A 20934-nucleotide genomic window follows, 5' to 3' on the forward strand; every position below is an offset into this window, starting at 1 on the left:
GCCTCAGTTCCCTCATTTTAAAATAACTTAATAATGCCCAATTAGTAGGGCTCCTGAGAAGATTATAAATGTGCTTTTAATATATTTAACTTGGTATATGGTAATTGATATTATTTTCCTTCATGGTTGCAGAAATAAAAAAGAACAGTTCACAATAAGTGGGTTAATTCTGATTCCTAACATTTAATTCTGAAAATAAGTTATTTTGATATAAATGTCTCCTGAGACTATACATTCAAACTGTTTTTTATTTTCACATTTAGAGAAATGAAAGGGACTTCTCTTTATTGCCTTGACTTGTAATATTCTACAGGAGGTCTGCTTACCTATTTAATTTTTGTTTTCTCAGACAACAAATGAGAATCAGGCACTGTATTCTGTTCCACTTGTACAACTGTTTGCCTATGTCAGCTGTGATTTGGCCTGTGAACTCAGCGCGTTTTTTGATTCCACAACTCTGGTCACCACTGGCAGCCTTCCTGTAAATCTAATCAGCGAATGGAAAGAATTTTTTTCTCCTGGCATCCACAGTTTGCTTTTACCTCTTTTGGTGACTACTACAGGCAAGTGAAAAAGGGAGTAATAGTGAGAGTCATTGAAAGGAACTTGTTTTGAAAAATTAAAAAACAAAACAAAACACAAAACACCCCAAAATCAACTTTGGATGTTTAGGTCACACAACACAAAATAGTAAAAGAGCCAGAGAGAAAGTTTAGCATCTCAGAATCATCGTATATTCTTCTGCTTTACAGACAAGAATTGAAACATCACAAGATACCTAAAGACCACTGAAAATTAGAATCATACTAATTCAGAGAATATGAATAAATTATTTTAACTCAAACTTCTTTTTTTTAAAAGGATGAGATAATAGAAGTCATCAAATAGTTGAGATTATCTGAAATATATATTCAGTTCATGCTTCTAGTTTGGACTGCTTTAATGTTTGTCAAGTTTTTATTTCATTTTCTTAAATAACATTTGGTTGTCTGTGAATCGGTCAAGTTGTATTACTCACTTTGTTTGGGGTATGACTCTTTTTTTCCTTTTTGTCATCAGGAGAAAACAGAGATACATCTGAAACATCATTTCAGAATGCAATGCTGAAGCCCATGTGTGAAACATTAACTTATATCCCAAAGGATCAGCTATTGAGTCAGAAACTCCCTGCAAGATTGATTGCTGGTCAGAAAACAAACTTGCCAGAATACCTCCAGACTTTGTTAAATACATTAGCCCCATTACTCCTTTATAGAGCTCGGCCTGTGCAAATTGCTATCTATCATATGCTATACAAGTAAGAATTCTTTCACTTGAATCAGTATTGTGGTGGTTTTTTAAAAAATGAAATATAGTTTTGGCCTTCCCTGATAGCTAAGTTGGTAAAGAATCTGCCTGCAGTGCTGGAGACTTGGGTTCAATCCCTGGGTTGGGAAGATCTCCTGGAGAAGGGAAAGACTGCACTCCAGTATTCTAGCCTGGGGAATTCCATGGACTGTATAGTCCATGTGGTCGCAAAGAATTGGACAAGACTGAGTGACTTTCACTTTCACATATGTAGTTTTAATTTTGGGTCATTAAAAAAAAGTCAAAAAGAAAGAAGTTACCAAAAATTAAAAAAAAAAAAAAAAGTCAAAGCAACAGAGTAAGCTTGACTAAGCGTTTCAGTAACAGGAATGGTCACGGTTCTCCATGCACAGTTTACATTTATATAGTCCTGGCCATAGTGGATTATTTCAGAATAAGCTCAGTAAAAGGATATACTCATTACAAAATCAGTATTGGACTTTCTATTGCTAAGCATGACTTAACAGTGAACCATTTCATGTAACTTAATATTCTGACTTTCAGATTGATGCCTGAATTCCCACAATATGATCAAGATAATCTAAAGTCATATGGAGATGAAGAAGAAGAACCAGCCTTGTAAGTTATTTTTAATACAAGTCTTCCTCAATTTACAGGGTTACATCCTCATTGTAAGTTGAACACATGTTGAGTCAAAGATACATTTGATACATGTAACCTGCTGAACATCAGTTTATACTAGCCTACTGAAGCGTGTTCAGAACATTTCCATCAGCCTACAGTTGGGCAAAGTCATCCAACACAAAGTCTGTTTTATGATAAAGTGTTCAGTTCAGTTCAGTTCAGTTGCTCAGTCGTGTCCGACTCTTTGCGACCCCATGAATCGCAGCACGCCAGGCCTCCCTGTCCATCACCAACTCCCGGAGTTCACTCAGACTCACGTCCATCGAGTCAGTGATGCCATCCAGCCATCTCATCCTCTGTCGTCCCCTTCTCCTCCTGCCCCCAATCCCTCCCAGCATCACAGTCTTTTCCAATGAATCAACTCTTCGCATGAGGTGGCCAAAGTACTGGAATTTCAGCTTTAGCATCATTCCTTCCAAAGAAATCCCAGGGCTGATCTCCTTCAGAATGGACTGGTTGGATCTCCTTGCAGTCCAAGGGACTCTCAAGAGTCCTCTCCAACACCACAGTTCAAAAGCATCAATTCTTCAGTGCTCAGCTTTCCTCACAGTCCAACTCTCACATCCATACATGACCACAGGAAAAACCATAGCCTGACTAGACGGACCTTTGTTGCAAATTAATGTCTCTGCTTTTGAATATGCTATCTAGTTGGTCATAACTTTCCTTCCAAGGAGTAAGCATCTTTTAATTTCATGGCTGCAGTCACCATCTGCAGTGATTTTGGAGCCCAGAAAAATAAAGTCTGACACTGTTTCCACATCTATTTCCCATGAAGTGATGGGACCAGATGCCATGATCTTCTTTTTCTGAATGTTGAGCTTTAAGCCAACTTTTTCACTCCCTTCTTTCACTTTCATCAAGAGGCTTTTGAGTTCCTCTTCACTTTCTGCCATAAGTGTGGTGTCATCTGCATATCTGAGGTTATTGATATTTCTCCCAGCAATCTTGATTCCAGCTTGTGCTTCTTCCAGCCTAGCGTTTCTCACGATGTACTCTGCATATAAGTTAAATAAGCAGGGTGACAATATACAGCCTTGATGTACTGCCTTTCCTATTTGGAACCAGTCTGTTGTTCCATGTCCAGTTCTAACTGGTGCTTCCTGACCTGCATATAGGTTTCTCAAGGGGCAGGGTCAGGTGGTCTGGTATTCTCATTTCTGTCAGAATTTTCCGCAGTTTATTATGATCCACACAGTCAAAGGGTTTGGCATAGTCAATAAAGCAGAAATAGATGTTTTTCTGGAACTCTCTTGCTTTTTTGATGATCCAGCGGATGTTGGCAATTTGATCTCTGGTTCCTCTGCCTTTTCTAAAATCAGCTTGAACATCTGGAAGTTCACTGTTCACGTATTGCTGAAGCCTGGCTTGGAGAACTTTGAGCATTACTTTACTAGCATATGAGATGAGTGCAATTGTGCGGTAGTTTGAGCATTCTTTGGCATTGCCTTTCTTTGGGATTGGAATGAAAACTGACCTTTTCCAGTCCTGTGGCCACTGCTGAGTTTTCCAAATTTGCTGGCATATTGAGTGCAGCACTTTCACAGCATCATCTTTTAGCTCAACTGGAATCCCATCACCTCCACTAGCTTTGTTTGTAGTAATGCTTTCTAAGGCCCACTTGACTTCACATTCCAGGATGTCTGGCTCTAGGTGAGTCAGTGATCACACCATCATGATTATCTGGATCGTGAAGATCTTTTTTGTACAGTTCTTCTGTGTATTCTTGCCATCTCTTCTTGATATCTTCTGCTTCTGTTAGGTCCATACCATTTCTGTCCTTTATCAAGCCCATCTTTGCATGAAATGTTCCCTTGGTATCTCTAATTTTCTTGAAGAGATCTCTAGTCTTTCCCATTCTGTTGTTTTCCACTATTTCTTTGCATTGATCGCTGAGGAAGGCTTTCTTATCTCTTCTTGCTATTCTTTGGAACTCTGCATTCAGATGCTTATATCTTTCCTTTTCTCCTTTGCTTTTCGCTTCTCTTCTTTTTACAGCTATTTGTATTGATAAAGTGTTAGCTGTCTCCTGTAATTTATTGAGTACTGTACCAAATGTGAAAAGCAGAATGGTTGTCTGGGTAAGAATGGTTGTGAGTGGTTTGGTTGTTAAACCTTTGAGATTGCGTGGCTGACTGGGAGCTGCATTTCACCACCACTGCCCAGCATTGTGAGAGAGTATCATTCTGCATATAGCCAGTCTGGGAAAAGGTCACAATTTGTAGTATAGTTTCTACTGAACACTCATTGCTTTGACACTATTGTAATGTTGAAAAATTAAAAGTCAAACCATCATAAGTTGGGATTGCTTCATTAAATTCTCATAATCCATCATGATGACTTTAGAAGACTGAGGCAATGCAAAAGCTCTAAATTTAGTGAATACATTCATTCCACAAATCTTGTACGTTTATCTGTAAGATATAAATGAATTTTAGAGCTCACTTGAAGAGATAGTTACTCTCTCTTCTAGTTGTTTCTAAGTCATTTTCAGTTTGCTACTGTTTAGTAAAACTTTCTTTGGCCACATAGTAACTGGGGAAAGAGTATACCTGTTCAAAAATGTATTGAGCACCCCTTTGTGCAAGTGTTAATTAAATGGTGAGGGGAGAATATAGTGTTAAGTAAGCTGTTTTCTTAAGGAGCTTATAAACTAATTTAGATGTATTGCCCTAAAACTGAGTGGGCTTCTCTGGTGGCTCAGCAGTAGAGAATCCACCTGCCAATGTAGGAGATGTAGGTTTGATCTCCACGTTGGGAATATCCCTTGGAGAAGGAAATGGCAGCTTGCTCTGGTATTCTTGTCTGGGAAATTTCATGGACAGAGGCGCCTGGTGGGCTATGATCCATAGGGTCACAAAAGAGTGGGACACGATTAAGTGACTAAACAACCACCCTATAATAGAAGACAGTGTGTGACAAGTGCTAAGAAAAAGGATGATGTTAGTGAGACACAACTGCTGTGCCAAGAAGGGAAGACATTGATGAAAGGGAAGACTTTTCAGATTAGGGAGCATTTCAGCAGGCAGGGGAAAGTTACAGGAACACCATGTGCAAAGGCATTGAGGCATGACTGCTCATGATATGCTTGGGGAATATCGAGTTGTTGCCATGTGACATATTTTTTAATTTTCTAGATCTTCTTCCACTGGAATATAAGCTCTGTGAGGCTTTCAGTCTTTTATTTCTGACTTTTTTTTCCCCAGCACCCAGTTGTTGGCCTTAAATAGTTATAAATAATCCTCATTTGTTGAGTAAAAGAATGAATGAGGGACTCCCCTGGTGATCCAGTGGTTAAGAATTTGCCTTGCAATGCAGGAGATGTGAGTTTGATCCCTGGTTTGGGAACTAAGATCCCACATTCTGGGGAGCAGCTAAACCTACGTGCTGAAACAGCTGAGCCCACGTGCCACAACTAGAGAGTCCCTGTGCCACAATGAGCGATCCACCAGATGCAGTGACGTTTCCACGTGCCGCAACTGTGACCCAATGCAGCCAAATAAATGAGTATGTGCAGAGTAGGCAGGGAGGGTAGAGTGAAAGATAAAGCTGGAGGGTAATGAAGGGCCTTCAAAATGACATTTTCTAGAGATCGGGGCATTGTTTGGTAGAAGGTGGGATACCATCAGCTGATTCTGGCAGAAGTCTGAAGCATAAACTGTACAGGTAGCAAGCAGAGCTGGAGGCCATTCTAGAAGTTCCAAAGTGAATGGAGGTTAGTGTGTAAAGTGGAGAGTTGTTCTTTGTAAAATCTGCTGATGGTTGGTATGGAATGGAGAAGGGTTGGTACATGAGATGGTGATGCTGAAGGTAAAAACTTAAGGACAGAAGTTGGAGAGAACTTTTACTTATGGGCTGGTAGTAGGAAACCACAAGGAAAGAAAGATCACAGAGGTAAAAGAAGAGACTGAAGTCAGAATGTCAGAGAGAATTTGACTGGAGATACACACAAGTCTTTGGAAAAGACCCTGATGCTGGGTGAGATTGAAGGCAAGAGAAGAGGGTGACAGGATGAGATGGTTGGACAGCATCACTGATTCAGTGGACATGAACTTGGGCAAACTCCAGGAGATGATGAGGGACAGGGAAGCCTGGTATGCTGCAGTTCATGGGGTCCAGGAGTCAGACATGACTTGGCAACTGAACAGCAACAACACACACAAGTATTTCACTTCTTGAGACTCTTACAAGCTTGTCTAAAAGTGTTAATAAGTACACTGCTTCCATAAAGAAGAAAATTACCTTACATTGCCATGAGTTAATATGAATGTTAAATTTCCTTTAACATTCCTTTAACTGTATTGAAAGACAATATAGTCTTATGATCTTCTAACCCTTTGTTGGTTGATAAAGGACCTGATAGGATTTGTTAGCCCTAATTGTTCCCCTGGCTAGGCAGGGACTTCAGACTAATCAGTTAGCCTCTCTGGGTGTATGATTTTTTTTCATCTATAAAATGAAAGGTAGAAATATACGTTTTCTGCTGGATCATTGAAAAGGCAAGAGAGTTCCAGAAAAACATCTATTTCTGCTTTATTGACTATGCCAAAGCCTTTGACTGTGTGGATCACAAGAAACTGTGGAAAATTCTGAAAGAGATGGGAATACCAGACCACCTGACCTGCCTCTTGAAAAATCTGTATGCAGGTCAGGAAGCAACGGTTAGAACTGTACATGGAACAACAGACTGGTTCCAAATAGGAAAAGGAGTACATCAAAGCTGTATATTGTCATCCTGCTTATTTAACTTATATGCACAGTACATCATGAGAAATGCTGGGCTGGATGAAGCACAAGCTGGAATCAAGATTGCCGGAAGAAATATCAATAACCTCAGATAATGCAGATGACACCACCCTTATGGCAGAAAGCGAAGAACTGAAGAGCCTCTTGATGAAGGAGGAGAGTGAAAAAGTTGGCTTAAAGCTCAACATTCAGAAAACGAAGATCATGGCATCTGGTCCCATCACTTCATGGGAAATAGATGGGGAAACAGTGGAAACAGTGGCTGACTTTATTTTTGGGGGCTCTAAAATCACTGCAGATGGTGATTGCAGCCATGAAATTAAAAGACGCTTACTCCTTGGAAGGAAAGTTATGACCAACCTAGACAGCATATTAAAAAACAGGTCTGTCTAGTCAAGGCTATGATTTTTCCAGTTGTCATGTGTGGATGTGAGAGTTGGACTGTAAAGAAAGTTGAGCACAGAAGAATTGATGCCTTTGAATTGTGGTATTGGAGAAGACTCTTCAGATTCCCTTGAACTGCAAGGAGATCCAACCAGTCCATCCTAAAGGAGATCAGTCCTGAATATTCATTGGAAGGACTGATGTTGAAGCTGAAACTCCAACACTTTGGCCACCTGATGTGAAGAGCTGACTCATTTGAAAAGACCATGATTCTTGGCAAGACTGAAGGCGTGAGGAGAAGGGGATGACAGAGGATGAGATGGTTGCCTGGCACTGACTTAATGGACATGAGTTTGGGTAAACTCCAGGAGTTGGTGATGGACAGGGAGGCCTGGTATGCCATGGTCCATGGGGTTGCAAAGAGTTGAACATGACTGAGCGACCACACTGAACTGAAAAGTTTTTCCTTTAAGTACTAATTTCTAGAGTAAATTTTATAGCATATCTTACATATTTATAAATATGAAAACATGTATATGTATTTCTATATCATTTTATGCCTTTCAGATTCTATAATTGCCTTTATATAAAATTAAGGGTCAAAATTGAACCTATAAAGGGGAACTTTTAAAATGGTTTTTGGAAAATAGAGGAAGAGAAAGATTTTTCTAAAATGCTTCAAATTTATACATGCTGTCAGTTTGTTAAGGGACAAATTATGAAGAAAACTGTGGTGTTTAATCATTGATTCTTAGGTCGCCACCGGCTGCACTGATGTCTCTTCTTGGCACTCAAGAGGACTTACTAGAAAATGTTTTGGGATGTATTCCTGTTGGACAGATAGTTACTATCAAGCCACTGAGTGAAGACTTCTGTTATGTTCTGGGGTACCTCCTCACTTGGAAATTAATACTTACTTTCTTCAAAGCTGCTTCATCTCAGGTAAATAAAATGAGACCAAAAAAAGTTCTGTCAAAAGTATGTTTCTCTTACTATCTTAAACCCTTTCCTTCCCCTCGTTTTGGAGTAAAATGAGGACATGCCTCACATTTTAATCTGATCTTATCTGGCTCATTGCAGACATTCTGCTAAATTTATTTCTGTCTTTACTTTGTCACCCTCCCACAGTTCTATGCTTGGATCAGTTTTTTTCTAACTGAATGTATCCACCAAGTCTGTTTATTGCAGGAAACCAGGTTTCTATAATTTACTTTTGTGCTATCATAACAACAGTTTCTAAAGAACCGGATCTTGCTATTTTCTTTTTCCCTTTGGTCAACTTCTGACTTGTGGGAATATCAATGGAAATTCACCTTATTTGAAAATCAGTGTTTAAAGAAAGATCTATGAAATATTACCATATGTAATTCAAGCTGTTATCACTAAATAATGAAAATATCCTATAGTAATTATTTTGCCCAAATTATTTTAGCAGCCACTAGATGTCTCTGTTGTCTCACGTTTAACAAGGAAGCTGGAAAGCTCTGCTCCAGTTTAAAAAATTCTTTTAGACAGATGCCTGCTTTTAAAAAAGTTTCAAACATTGAATCAGTTTAATAAAGTAGGTCACTTCTTTGTCAGGTTAATACAACAAGACTTAAATCGCTACATATTTAAAGTGTGACTAAATATCATGGCATTCATTTTCAATGTGATTTTTCAGAATCCTTAAGTTATAACTTACGTTGTTACTAATAACCCATGTAGTTGTTTAGTCACTTAGTCCTGACTCTTTGCGACCCCATGGACTGTAGCCCATGGGATTCTCTAGGCAAGAGTACTGGAGTGGGTTTTGCTTTCCTTCTCCAGGAGATCTTCCCGGACTGGGGATCAAACCCATGTATCCTGCGATGGCAGGTGGGTTCTTTGCCCCGGAGCCACCAGGAAAGCTCAATAATCTAGTTTCTTGGTACAAATATATCAACATATACATTTTTGCATTTGTTTATCTAAGGAGAAAATGAAATCACAGAGGCAACACTGATCTAGATGTTCAGATTGTTGTATTTATTTTCAGTCTTACCACTTAGGTTTGTGATTTGAGGTTGTCTTAATTCACTGATTATGTATTTCAAGAACTACTTGTTAGGCTTCTGCATTTGTTTCTTAGAATATTGTTGATCTCTAAAAAATTGCAGCATATTGAGGCCTTATATCTAAGAATTTTGGTCTTGTTATGCTCAGATATTAGGAATAATTATGTAATTCTTATATGCAGAAATTATGAATACATCATCTTTTTCATTAAGCCAGAGTGGGGGAGGGGCACAATTAGATCAGCATTTATTGAGCCTAGAAGTTGAACTGAACTGTCAACAAGTAAACCATCATAACTCAGTAAATAACAGTAATTAGAAGAATCCTAAAGCAGACCATTTTTTAAATAAATTTTTGGCCCTTAATCTGGGTTGTTTTTAACATTCGTCTCAAAAGAATTAGTGAATTAAATTGAATTGAAAACAAGTGTGTGTGTGTGTGTGTGTGTGTGTGTGTGTGTGTGTGTCTGTGTCTGTGTCTTATAGTTTGGCTGAGATGTATTTCACATATCATCAAATTTGCTTAATTAAAGGATGCAGTTTTGGGGACTCCTCTGGTGGTCCAGTGGTTAAGGCTCTGTGCCTCTACTGCAGGAGGTGCAGGTTTGATCCCTGGTCGGGGAACTTCAGATCCCAGTGTGGCCAAAAAAAAAGATAAAGAGTACAGTTTGGTGTTTCTAGTGTATTTACAGAATTGTACACCATCACTGCCATCTAATTTTAGAACATTTTCAGTATCTACACACATCAACACCCAGCTCCCCTCCCAACCACCCCCCCCCCCCCCAAAAAAAAACACCCTTACCCACCTGCTGTTCCTTTTCCTTTCAAACCCCCTGGCCACTGGCAACCACTAGTCTATTTTCTGTCTCTATGATTTGCCCACTGTGGACTTTTCACATACATGGCCTTTTGTGTCTGGCTTATTTCTTATAGCACAATGGTTTCCAGGTTTGTTCATAATGCAGCATGTGTTAGTATGCATTGTTTTTTATGTCCGAAAAATAGTTCATTGTGTGACTATAACACATTTTGCTTATCAAGTCATCCAATGGGCGTTTAGGTTGCTTCTACTTTTTGCCTATTGTGAATAAAGCTGCTATGAAGGCTTATGCCTTAGTTTTTGTGTGTACGTTTATTTTCATTTCTCTTGTGTTGTATACCTATGAGTGGGACTGCTGGCTAGTAGACATGTGTTTTTTAAAAGCCCATTGATATATGCAATACATTTTTTAAAAAAAATTCTACTTTCCTTCCAACTTTTTATTTTGAAAAATATTCAGATTTACAGAGATGGTAGACAGCAGACATCATGATGCTTTGCCAAAAGTATTTAAACATGAATATGCTAGAAATGGCTTTCCCAGATGGTGCAGTGGTAAAGAATCTGCCTGCCAACACAGGAGGCACAAGAGACTCGGGTTTGATCCCTGGGTCAGGAAGATCTACTGGAGTAGGAAATGGCAGCCCATTCCAGTATTCTTACCTGGGAAATCTCATGAACAGAGGAGCCTGGCCAGCTACAGTCCATGGGGTCACAAAGAGTCAGACATAACCAAGCACACATTTACATACACATAAACTCCTAAGATAAGAACATGTTTATCATAAATGTAATACAGATATTACACTTTAATTTTGATGCAATAATATTATCTAATTTGTATTTAAAATTTGCCCCCTAAAAAAATAAAAATTTCCCATTTTTCCCAGTAATGTCCTTTATAGTTTTATTTCCTTTTCTGTTGAGGATTCAGTCAAGGATTATGTTTGTATTTGTCTATCATATTTCCTTAGCTTATAATTCCTCTACTTTTCTTGCTTGTCATTCACCAAGTCAGTTATTTTGTAAACTGTCTTCCAGTTGGGATTTGTCTGATAGTTTTCTCGTAGTTATATTCTAGTTATTTTTCAGCAAGGGGATTTATTGCACAGTGGTGCTGTGTTTTTACGGTCACCTTAGGAGCACAAAATATCATGTGTCCTCTTATTTGGCGATGTTAAGTTTGGTTACTTGGTAAAGGTAGTGTCCTCCCGATTTCTTCGTGGTCAATTTTTTAAGAATCCCAAATGCCAAATCCTATAGCTTGATCTTTGTATTTGAGCATTCATTGTGTCCAGAAAATGGTGTCTGTGTACTCTGAGGAGACAATATGGCATAGTGGAAAAAGTAATTTTCAAACAGGTACAAATACCAAAGAACTGCAAGGTAAATATGAACAAATGAAAACTACATTATTGAGGAACGAGTTTCTAAAGCACATGTCTCATGTAGATACCTGTAGTATACCCAGTGGTGCCAGATTTTTCCTATTTTTAAGAAAGAAAGCAGAAAAAAAAGCCATATTATTATGTGAAATTTCTTGATTTATAAAACAACTCCAGGACGTTTTGAGCCAGCGGATTGTGCTGTCATAAAGGGATGCTGGAATGTTTGGTATAGGGTGAGGGCAGCCATAGCAATGGGATTAGTTTTGAGCAGAATTTGAAAGATTAGAGATTGTGGTGTGGAAGATTTGGGAGGAGAATGAGTGAAGCATCTGTGGGCAGTGGCAAATAGATTTTTCTCAGCTCAGACTCCCAAGTGGCAGTGAACTTATCAACAGGAGACAGTTTGGGAAAGATGTTAGAGGCATATGTCTAGTAACGAAGGGGTGGTGAGAACTTCTGCTAGTGTATGAGAGGGGGAGCAGTGTCATCAGACGGCCCGCCTGGAGAGTGACACTGTGCCATGTATTTTGTAAGACTCTTCCATGTCATTCTCAGTGTTCAGATAAATGCATTTTTTCATTGTGTTGCTGCTGCTAAGTCACTTCAGTCATGTCCGACTCTGTGCGACCCCATAGACGGCAGCCCACCAGGCTCCCCTGTCCCTGGGATTTTCCAGGCAAGAACACTGGAGTGCGTTGCCATTTCCTTCTCCATTCATTGTGTTCTTGTACTATATATGTATATATACACACACACATATACATTGTACTATATATATAGGTAATATATATATATTTTTTAAAATATTTATTTATTTATTTGGCTGTGCTGGATCTTAGTTGCAGCATGTGGGATCTAGTTTCCCCGACCAGGGATCACACCTGGGCCCCCTGCATAGGGAGGACGGAGTCTCAGCCGCTGGACTACTCCCAGGGAAGTCCCAATCTGTTTATACTTTAATTCGTTCCAAGTCTGCTGAATGTCCTATTTAATTGGGTTTACTAACAAAAATTCTCTCATTTCCACCAGCTTCGAGCTCTGTATTCAATGTACCTTCGAAAAACAAAAAGTTTGAATAAATTGCTTTATCACCTGTTCAGGCTTATGCCAGAAAATCCAGCCTTTGCAGAGACAGCCGTTGAGCTCTCCAATAAGGACCCTCGAACTTTCTTTACAGAAGAGCTCCAGTTGGGTATTAGAGGTCAGTATGATGTGTGTGTGTATTTCTTCCCGGGGACGAGGCTCAACTCAGGTTGTATGACTCTTTACCATGAGGACATGGAGAGTAACCCCAAATGTGGGTCCCCTCTATGACATTGTTGAAGTGCCAGATTTTCCCTATTTCTCTACATAGAATAAGTAATTAGATCTTATGGGTAAAGTTCTTAGGAATTTAATTCATGTTTGAAGCTTAGTTTCTAGATTACTGTTATCTTTTACTCTGTAGACAATAATGTTTTGTAGGCCCGTGGATGGTCTTCTGTTGGGGAAACGAAGATGAGTAAAATGTATTATTTTTTCACTCCGGGAGCTCACATTTTAGTTGAAGGGGTAGACGTGCATGCATCTAGCTACGCCTCAGTGTTAAAAAGGATTTCCTGAGAATAGGAATTGTTTTAAATGCCTTGGAGATCTGAGGTTGGAGCTTTGTCTTGTGGGTAGTACAGTAGGACTCTAGAACTTCTGCATAACACATCAGTGAGCTCTGGGGAAAGTAAAGGCCGCCAGTTTTTTTTTCATAATTTGGGGCTTCCCTGGCAGTCCAGATGGTAAAGCCTCTGCCTGCAATGCAGGAGACCCAGGTTTGATCCCTGGGTTGGGAAGATCCCCTGGAGAAGGGAATGGCAACCCACTCCAGTACTCTTGCCTGGAAAATCCCATGGATGGAAGAGCCTGGTAGGCTGCAGTGCATGTGGTCTCAAAGAGTCGGACACAACTGAGCGACTTCACTTCCACTTTCATAAGAAAAAAAATCTTTAATTTTTCCTCCTCTTTGAAGTGTGTGTGCTTCATTTTATTTATGATCTTCCCTGCAAAATAGTGCTATTTGGGGGCAGATTTTTCCATATCCTTCAAGATCTTCTTTCTACCATTCTAATTGTTCATTTTGAATGTGGGAGAAAAAGCTAATATTCTACAGAGTTCTGGTTTCCTTGGCATGTCTGTTCTATGAGCTCTAGCGCTAGTGTTAAGGAACTGAAAATGATTTTCCAAGGAAAGTACTCATATTAGTGTGTTCTGTGTAAGAGATACATGTTACTAACGAAGAATTTGTTTTTTCCTCAGATACCTCAGCTCTTCCCTACCATATTCCACACTTGGCTTGTTCAGTCTATCACATGACACTAAAAGACTTGCCAGCCATGGTTAGGCTGTGGTGGAACAGTAGTGAGAAGCGTGTGTTCAATATCGTAGATAGATTTACCAGCAAGTATGTTAGCAGTGTTCTTTCTTTTCAAGAAATATCTTCTGTGCAAACAAGTACACAGCTGTTTAATGGCATGACGGTTAGTATTATCTTGAATTTTTTTCTAGAAAAGTTGTCTCAGTATTGGTTATGCCTATCCGTTGTAGTCAGTATGATCACAATTGTAGCTCTTGGTTCAGAAATTAAAGAAATTGTCTATTTTCTGATTCTTGGACATCAGATCTCAAATTAATGCATTGATTGAAGTGATGTTATAATTTCATTTACCTATGCTAAATAGTTTTTGAACATTCATTAGTTAATTCAAAATATACATTGGAATACCTATAGATGCCAGGCGCTTTGTGCCAGTCACCTGCAAAATAGACAGCTTAGAAGGGTCTCATTCCTGTCGTGTAATAACATACAGTCCGATAAAGGAAAGAGGGTGATATTGGTAATGTATTTTGCATTGGAGACTGGAAAGTGGCACATTAAGAGGAAGAGTGTTCTGCAGTCAGGGTGGGAAAAGGTCATCCGGCTTGGGGGCCTAGGTAAGACTTGATGGAGGGGGGGTTATTTTGAGGTTGGCAGGATGCTGCTGTGGGTTACAGCATTTAATATAGAGAAAACAGCACAGCAAAAGCAAAAAGTTTGAAGATGAGAATGTATTAATAATTTCTGTGATTGCTTAAGAAATAATGAGTAGCCCAGTATTCATATAGAGTAGTTTTCATGAAGGTAAATAGAGAACAGATGGCTTCTGTGATGAATTGAGTCCATACTGGAAAAGGCATCAACTAACATTCTAAAATATTTAGTGCTGTGTAGCCACTGTATTTTTTCTTCTGAGGCAGTGACGGTGTCAGAGTTAAACAGTGAAATTGTTCTGACTGAAGTCCTACAGCATGGGCTGCTGGTGCGGGGCGTGGGTTCACGTGAGTAGTTAGAGAGGCTCATAAGGTGTAGACATTATGAGGAGGGCCTGCGGGAAACAGTGAGACTAGTCCTTAAAAGGGGAGGGATGTGAGAAATTCTGTGGTGATTTAACCAAACTTACAGCTAATTAATATCTGAAAGAGAAATTTAAGATGATGCTACACTTTATAGCATAGAATACTAAAGTCAGAAGAATTAATTTTTAAAGGATGGTGATTTGTATTCTCTGTTGAGTTTGCAGTGCTAGGAAGAAAATCAAGATCAGGTATAAATATTCTGGCAGTTGATGGTTGGTTCTAAAGCTCAGGGGAATTCTGTGGTAGGGAAAGACTTGGAAGACATCTAAATAGAAGTGATATTTGATACACTGACTTTGGAAGAGAAGGGATAATTAATAATAACCCATTCTATACACTTCTATTCAAAAACTACAATATGATAAACCTAGTATAATAAAAACATACTTTTTCAGTGCATTTCTTTTTAAAACATCTTTGTCATAACATCACTATGAAACATGTCAGCTATTTGAATCTATTTCTTAAATATCTCACATTAGATAAGTGAATATGTTTAACCCGTGTTTTGTTTGAATGAGGACTGGCTGCTATCTGTCAACCTGTCAAGATGGTTTTTGAATAAAAGGGAAGAAAAGAAAATTGGCAAAAAAAAAAATTACTTTTCATGTGTTGCAGGTTAAAGCTCGAGCTACTACTCGAGAAGTCATGGCCACTTACAGTATTGAGGATATAGTGATTGAACTTATAATACAGCTGCCTTCAAATTATCCATTGGGCTCAATAACAGTGGAAAGTGGGAAAAGAGTTGGAGTGGCCGTGCAGCAGTGGCGAAACTGGATGCTTCAGCTGAGCACTTACCTTACCCATCAAGTAAGTGTCCACATACATGCTTGTTAGGCTTTATGAACTAGAGAGAAGTCGCTGCTATACTGTGTGAAAGGGCAGTAAAACTTTCTCTCTTCTGCTTAAGTAGAAATGGATACTATATTTTGTTAAATCTGACAAAGGTCCATATAGTCAAGGCTATGGTTTTTCCAGTAGTCATTATGGATGTGAGAGTTGGACCAAAAAGAAAGGTTGAGAACTGAAGAATTGATGCTTTTGAACTGTGGTCCTGGCGAAGACTATTGAGACTCCCTTGGACTGCAAGGAGATCAAACTAATCAATCCTAAAGGAAATCAGTCCTGAATATTCATTGGAAGGACTGATGCTGAAGCTGACGCTCCCATACTTTGGCCACCTGATGCGAAGAACCAACTCATTTGAATAGACCCTGATGCTGGGAAAGATTGAGGGCAGGAGGAGAAGGGGACGACAGAGGATGAGATGGTTGGATGGCATCACCGACTCGATGGACATGAGTTTGAGCAAGCTCCAGGAGTTGGTGATGGACAAGGAAGCCTGGCATGCTCCAGTCCATGGTTTAACAGAGTCAGATACGACTGAGTGACTGAACAGAAACTGAAACAGATATATGTCTAAATTATTTGACCCTGCCAAGCTTATTTTAATTTTTAAGGCTCTGTAGCGTTTTTCCTTGGTGTTTGAAAAGAATCGACTCTTCTTCATTGACCTTGTAGGTGTTATAGAACAATACCTGGTATTAAAGTTGAGAGGGAATCTTTTTGTAAGTCTCGGACAGCTGAATGTCTTCTGAGCTACTTTTACTTTTAACATTTCACCTCTCCTCCTGTGGTTAGAGAAATCCCAGTACTTTCAAAGACCTTTTTGCATTTTAAACAAATTGTTAAGTCTTCTCTAGTTTTGTTTGCACCTTCTCTAGTTTTTGTTTGTCAGGCATTCTATAGTACAGGAAAAGTATGTTAAAACAGGTCTATTCACTAGTATTGTAGAGCTGGAACAAATCAGCATTTGAGTAGGTGAGATAGTTAATCTCATCATTTTTAGTTAAAAGTTAGGAGAACTGATCCAAACAACTTAATTATTTAAAAAGTTTCATCAAATAACAAGCTAAGACTATAAAAATTGAAAATTGGGTCAGAAGCCTTTCATTCAAGTCGACATTTAAGGAAGAAACATACCTGGTTCCTAAAACGTGGGAGGTCATTTTGAAAACCAGTATTCATAAAATTTAGAATTGTGATATAGCCAAGCAGATTGATTCTCTTCTTTCCAGATTATAATACAATTTTAAAATTTGTGAAATTGAATAAAGATAATATTGGTGATTTAAAGTGTGTATTTATTTATTTATTTATTTTTTCCTTGTTAACAGAATGGAAGTATTATGGAAGGCTTAGCATTATGGAAAAATAATGTAGACAAACGTTTTGAGGGTGTTGAAGATTGCATGATTTGTTTCTCAGTCATTCACGGTTTCAACTATTCTCTTCCCAAAAAAGCCTGTAGAACATGCAAAAAAAAGTTCCATTCAGCTTGTTTGGTAAGTCTAAAGAGAAACTAGCTTATTTATATCTTACATATATTAATATTATATATGGATGATATCTAACCTTAGAAAACTGTGGATGTTAAACTCTTAATTGTGGTTAATGGGAGACATATTAAAAATGATTTTTCAAAATCTGTAAAATAAAATTAGTAATTTACTGAGACTGGTGGCATCAAAGCACTTTAATAAATGGAAGTTTCTAAAATAGCTCTTGGCACTTAAAAAATGGATGGCTTTGTAAGAGGTATACAGTAAAGGAGACTGAACAAATTGGAACTGAGAGCTGTCTGGCATCAGAGCTTTTTGCTCTGTTCAGACATCATAAAGGAAATCTCACTGTGCTCAGTCCATCCCAGCAGCTTTCTTTACACTCCTCCGTTTTTGTGAGCGTGAGCCTGAGTGCAGAGAACCACTGGCCTTTGGAAGGAGCACTGAACCGTGTTGATTTGGAGATGAATGTAAAGAACAGACATTTCAGTAGTCTCCCTTTTCTTACTTTAATCATTTTAAAGTTACTTTAGTCTGCAAAGCACCAGCTTGCTGGCCTGAGTTCCAGTTTTCTCATCTGTAAAATGGAGATAATAATACTTTTCTGAAGGCTGTTGAAAGGATTAAAAGAAGAAGATTTATGTAAAACCTACCACTATTTAAATGGAATATGCAAAGCTGAGCATCATTGTTCAATAAAGGATTGCTGTATTCATCTTGTTTTATTTTTTAAAAAAGATAATATTGTCTTTTCAACTTGGCCAGTTTGATAAGAAACATTTGCTTTAACTTCCATTTTGTGTAATTACTAAAGTAAATTTTTATATTAAAAAATTGTTACTTTAGACGTATATGTAAAATGGCAGTGTAAAACGTTTTTAACACTTAGATTTTTCTTTTTCAGTACAAATGGTTTACATCCAGCAACAAATCCACTTGTCCACTCTGTCGCGAGACCTTTTTCTGAGATTTTTTTTTTCCCCCTCAATGGAATTGATCCCTGAAGAAATTCAAGCAAAGGCGGTGGATTTGGATTCATCTTGAAGTGCTGATGTGAGGAGGCAGCTGAGCATTACTTTCAAATAGGGCCTTCTCTGGAAAATTATTTTTGTTCATGTAATGATCCTAAAATCAGGTTTACTTATCTTTAGATTGCTTTGTAAATGTTTGGAAACCTTTTCTTTTACATAAAAATATTACATATTGGAGAGAAAAATATTTATATTAATAGTTTAATCGCTTTGTACATTTAAAAATAAATGTGGAAAAACCCTAAAGTACAGAGTGGGAATTGGTGAAAGCATTGCACAAGTGTATTATACTGATAAACTCATTCAGTTAGTTTATCTATGTTTAGAACAGTCCGAGTGAGGTAATGAATTGAGAGGGTTGATTTACATCCACAGATATTTTGAGACTTATTTATTAGTTACAACAACAAAAGTAATTAGTATTCTGATATTTGTAGATTATTTTAATGATAAAATGACATTAAGCTATTAATATAGCTTATCTTAAGCTATTTAAAGCATGCTCTGAAAGCCTGTGTAAAAGAGTATAAACTGAACTTTAAGGTGCCTCCATTTACTAAGGGTTTTGAAATTCAGAAAATTAAATTCAGAACACTGACCTTTTTACTGTAAAAGAATTTCCTTGTGCTAGTGAAATTTGGATTGCAGACGTGTCAGTGAATTTATTACTCAGTTGCAGTGAGTCTCCAGAGGGTGAGAATTTGAGAGAAACAGAAGTCACCTTATTTTATTCATGAAGCAGAGTGGTTTCTATTCTTCTGTCAAGAGCAAAGAAATAGTTATTTCTGAAACTTAAGAGTGGTGGAAGAAGCAAAAAATATAAAAACATTGTAGGAGGCTTTAAATTTTGTAAGCAAATTTTGCTATTCTTACTGGTCAGAATTACACTAAATTAGAGAGAGTTGAGGGGAGCTAATTTTTTCTAGCCTTCATAAGTGCGAGTTAGACATTTTAATACTAAGTATAATTCAGTATAACAGGCTGAAATGAGGTAGGTGAAGACCTGAGTTTTGCTACAGCATTACTGCCCTTAAAAACTGTGCCCAAAATATAAAAGTGTGAAAGTTTGGAACTTGGAATAATTTTATTGCAGTCTTCCATCACATGGGAAATAATTAACCTATCTCATTGCAAGGTTACGTGAAGACTCAGCTAATCATCTCTATTGCAAATGTTTAATTGGCAAAAAGCAACTCGTGTTAAATAAAATTACTGTATACTATCAGCTGGGTAAAACGGTTATTATTGAAATAATATGAATGTGGTCAGAGCATTGTAGTGGAGACTGAAGTATTCTGTGTGAGTTAAAGATCTTGAGTTGTATTGTAGATGCAGTGTCCTGCCCAGTTTTATCTGTCTCCTAAAATTTTCTCTGTAGTATTTATTACCTTATAGCCTTAGGCTCAAGGAATACAGATAGCAAAATTCTACTACCTCTTCTTAACCCCTTTCTTAAAATATTCTCTCTTTTTCCTATGTCTCTCTCTGACATAGTAAACCCAAAAGATTGTGTTACTCCTCTGTGAAAATTACACACTTTTCCTTTAAAATTGTTTTATAGTAAGGCTTTGTTTATAACTTTTCCAGTATTGGTACATCTTGCTTCTGACCCATACCCCAAGTAGAAAAGAAAAGGGAATAATGGAGCATTGTTTTTCCACATTATTCTTCAGGGCATCAGGTTCTCCGGTGAAAGAGTATAATTAAGTGAGATGCCTACTCGTCATACTTAGGACACTTGGCACATTTCTTTTAGACTTGTAAATACAAATGTAAAGCTTGTTATTGTTTATACATTAAAGAAGAAGCTTTCCAAAATAAAACTGAAATTCAGAATATCACATTATAATTAAAGTTTGTTTATATAGCTTTGACAACTCGAGAGCATCCCTTAAAATTCTAGCATTAAGGACATTTTAAAATTGCATGAAATTCAGAGCCCATTAGTAAAATTGTTAATTTAAAGCCCTGATGTAAATTGCAAATTTTAGAATTTATTTTTAACTCTTATTTATCACATGCTGTAATGTATGTATATAAGTTTCTGTGGCTTAAAGCAATGTCATTACTTGAGTTTGTGTGGTGTGAATAATTATTTGATTGTCAATACCATATGTGCCCATTAAAATTCTTTTTAATTGCAAAATATTTCAAATATACATAACTAATAATAATATAAATGCCCTTGTACTCTTCATAAACTATTTTGCCATATTTGCTTCTGATTTTTAAAGAAATAAAATGTTACTCTTTTGTACTCTTCCCTGAGACCATCTCCTCCTTCCCTCATTGGTGCTCACCCACCCTCCTGAAGTTGGTATGACTCCTTCCTGCTTAAGATTTTATATTTTTACCACGTTTCTGTCCATAAATAATACAGCAGTTTTTCAAAATTTTGTGATGTGTTCTTTTGTAGTTTCCCTTTTCGTTCAACATTACTGCTGTTTTGTATCACTATGGCAGTTTGCTTATCATTTCGCTCACTGATGGTCATTTCAGTTGTTACTCTTTGCCCTTTTGAACAGCGCTGCCAGTGGACACTCTTGATAATATTTTCTTATGCAGATGAAACGTGCTAGGTATTCTGAACACATGCCCCCAAATGGAATTTCAGGTAATAGATATTCTGATTTTAGATGTGTGCTCTGTGACTTTGTTGTTGTTCAGTCGCTAAGTTGTGTCTGACTCGTACATGTTGACAGATTGCTCTCCAAAGTGGCGTGTAACTTTGTGCTCTCAAAGGCAGTACAAGAGGATTCTGGTTTT

At 37.8% G+C, this 20934-nt stretch overlaps 1 protein-coding gene across 1 annotated transcript in view; it reads left to right on the forward strand.

Moving 5' to 3' along the window:
- LTN1 (listerin E3 ubiquitin protein ligase 1) overlaps positions 1-20564 on the forward strand; it is a 59160-nt gene extending 38596 nt beyond the window's left edge. The window contains exons 22-30 of the mRNA XM_055567746.1: positions 350-563; positions 1060-1297; positions 1852-1926; positions 7878-8064; positions 12399-12570; positions 13656-13876; positions 15411-15605; positions 16973-17140; positions 18042-20564. Coding sequence (XP_055423721.1) covers positions 350-563; positions 1060-1297; positions 1852-1926; positions 7878-8064; positions 12399-12570; positions 13656-13876; positions 15411-15605; positions 16973-17140; positions 18042-18104 — 1533 coding nt within the window. The 3' untranslated portion in view covers positions 18105-20564. The remainder of the gene's footprint in view (positions 1-349; positions 564-1059; positions 1298-1851; positions 1927-7877; positions 8065-12398; positions 12571-13655; positions 13877-15410; positions 15606-16972; positions 17141-18041) is intronic.
- Positions 20565-20934: the final 370 nt, after the last annotated feature.

This window comes from Bubalus kerabau, chromosome 2, assembly GCF_029407905.1.
Source record: "Bubalus kerabau isolate K-KA32 ecotype Philippines breed swamp buffalo chromosome 2, PCC_UOA_SB_1v2, whole genome shotgun sequence".
NCBI lineage: Eukaryota > Metazoa > Chordata > Mammalia > Artiodactyla > Bovidae > Bubalus > Bubalus kerabau.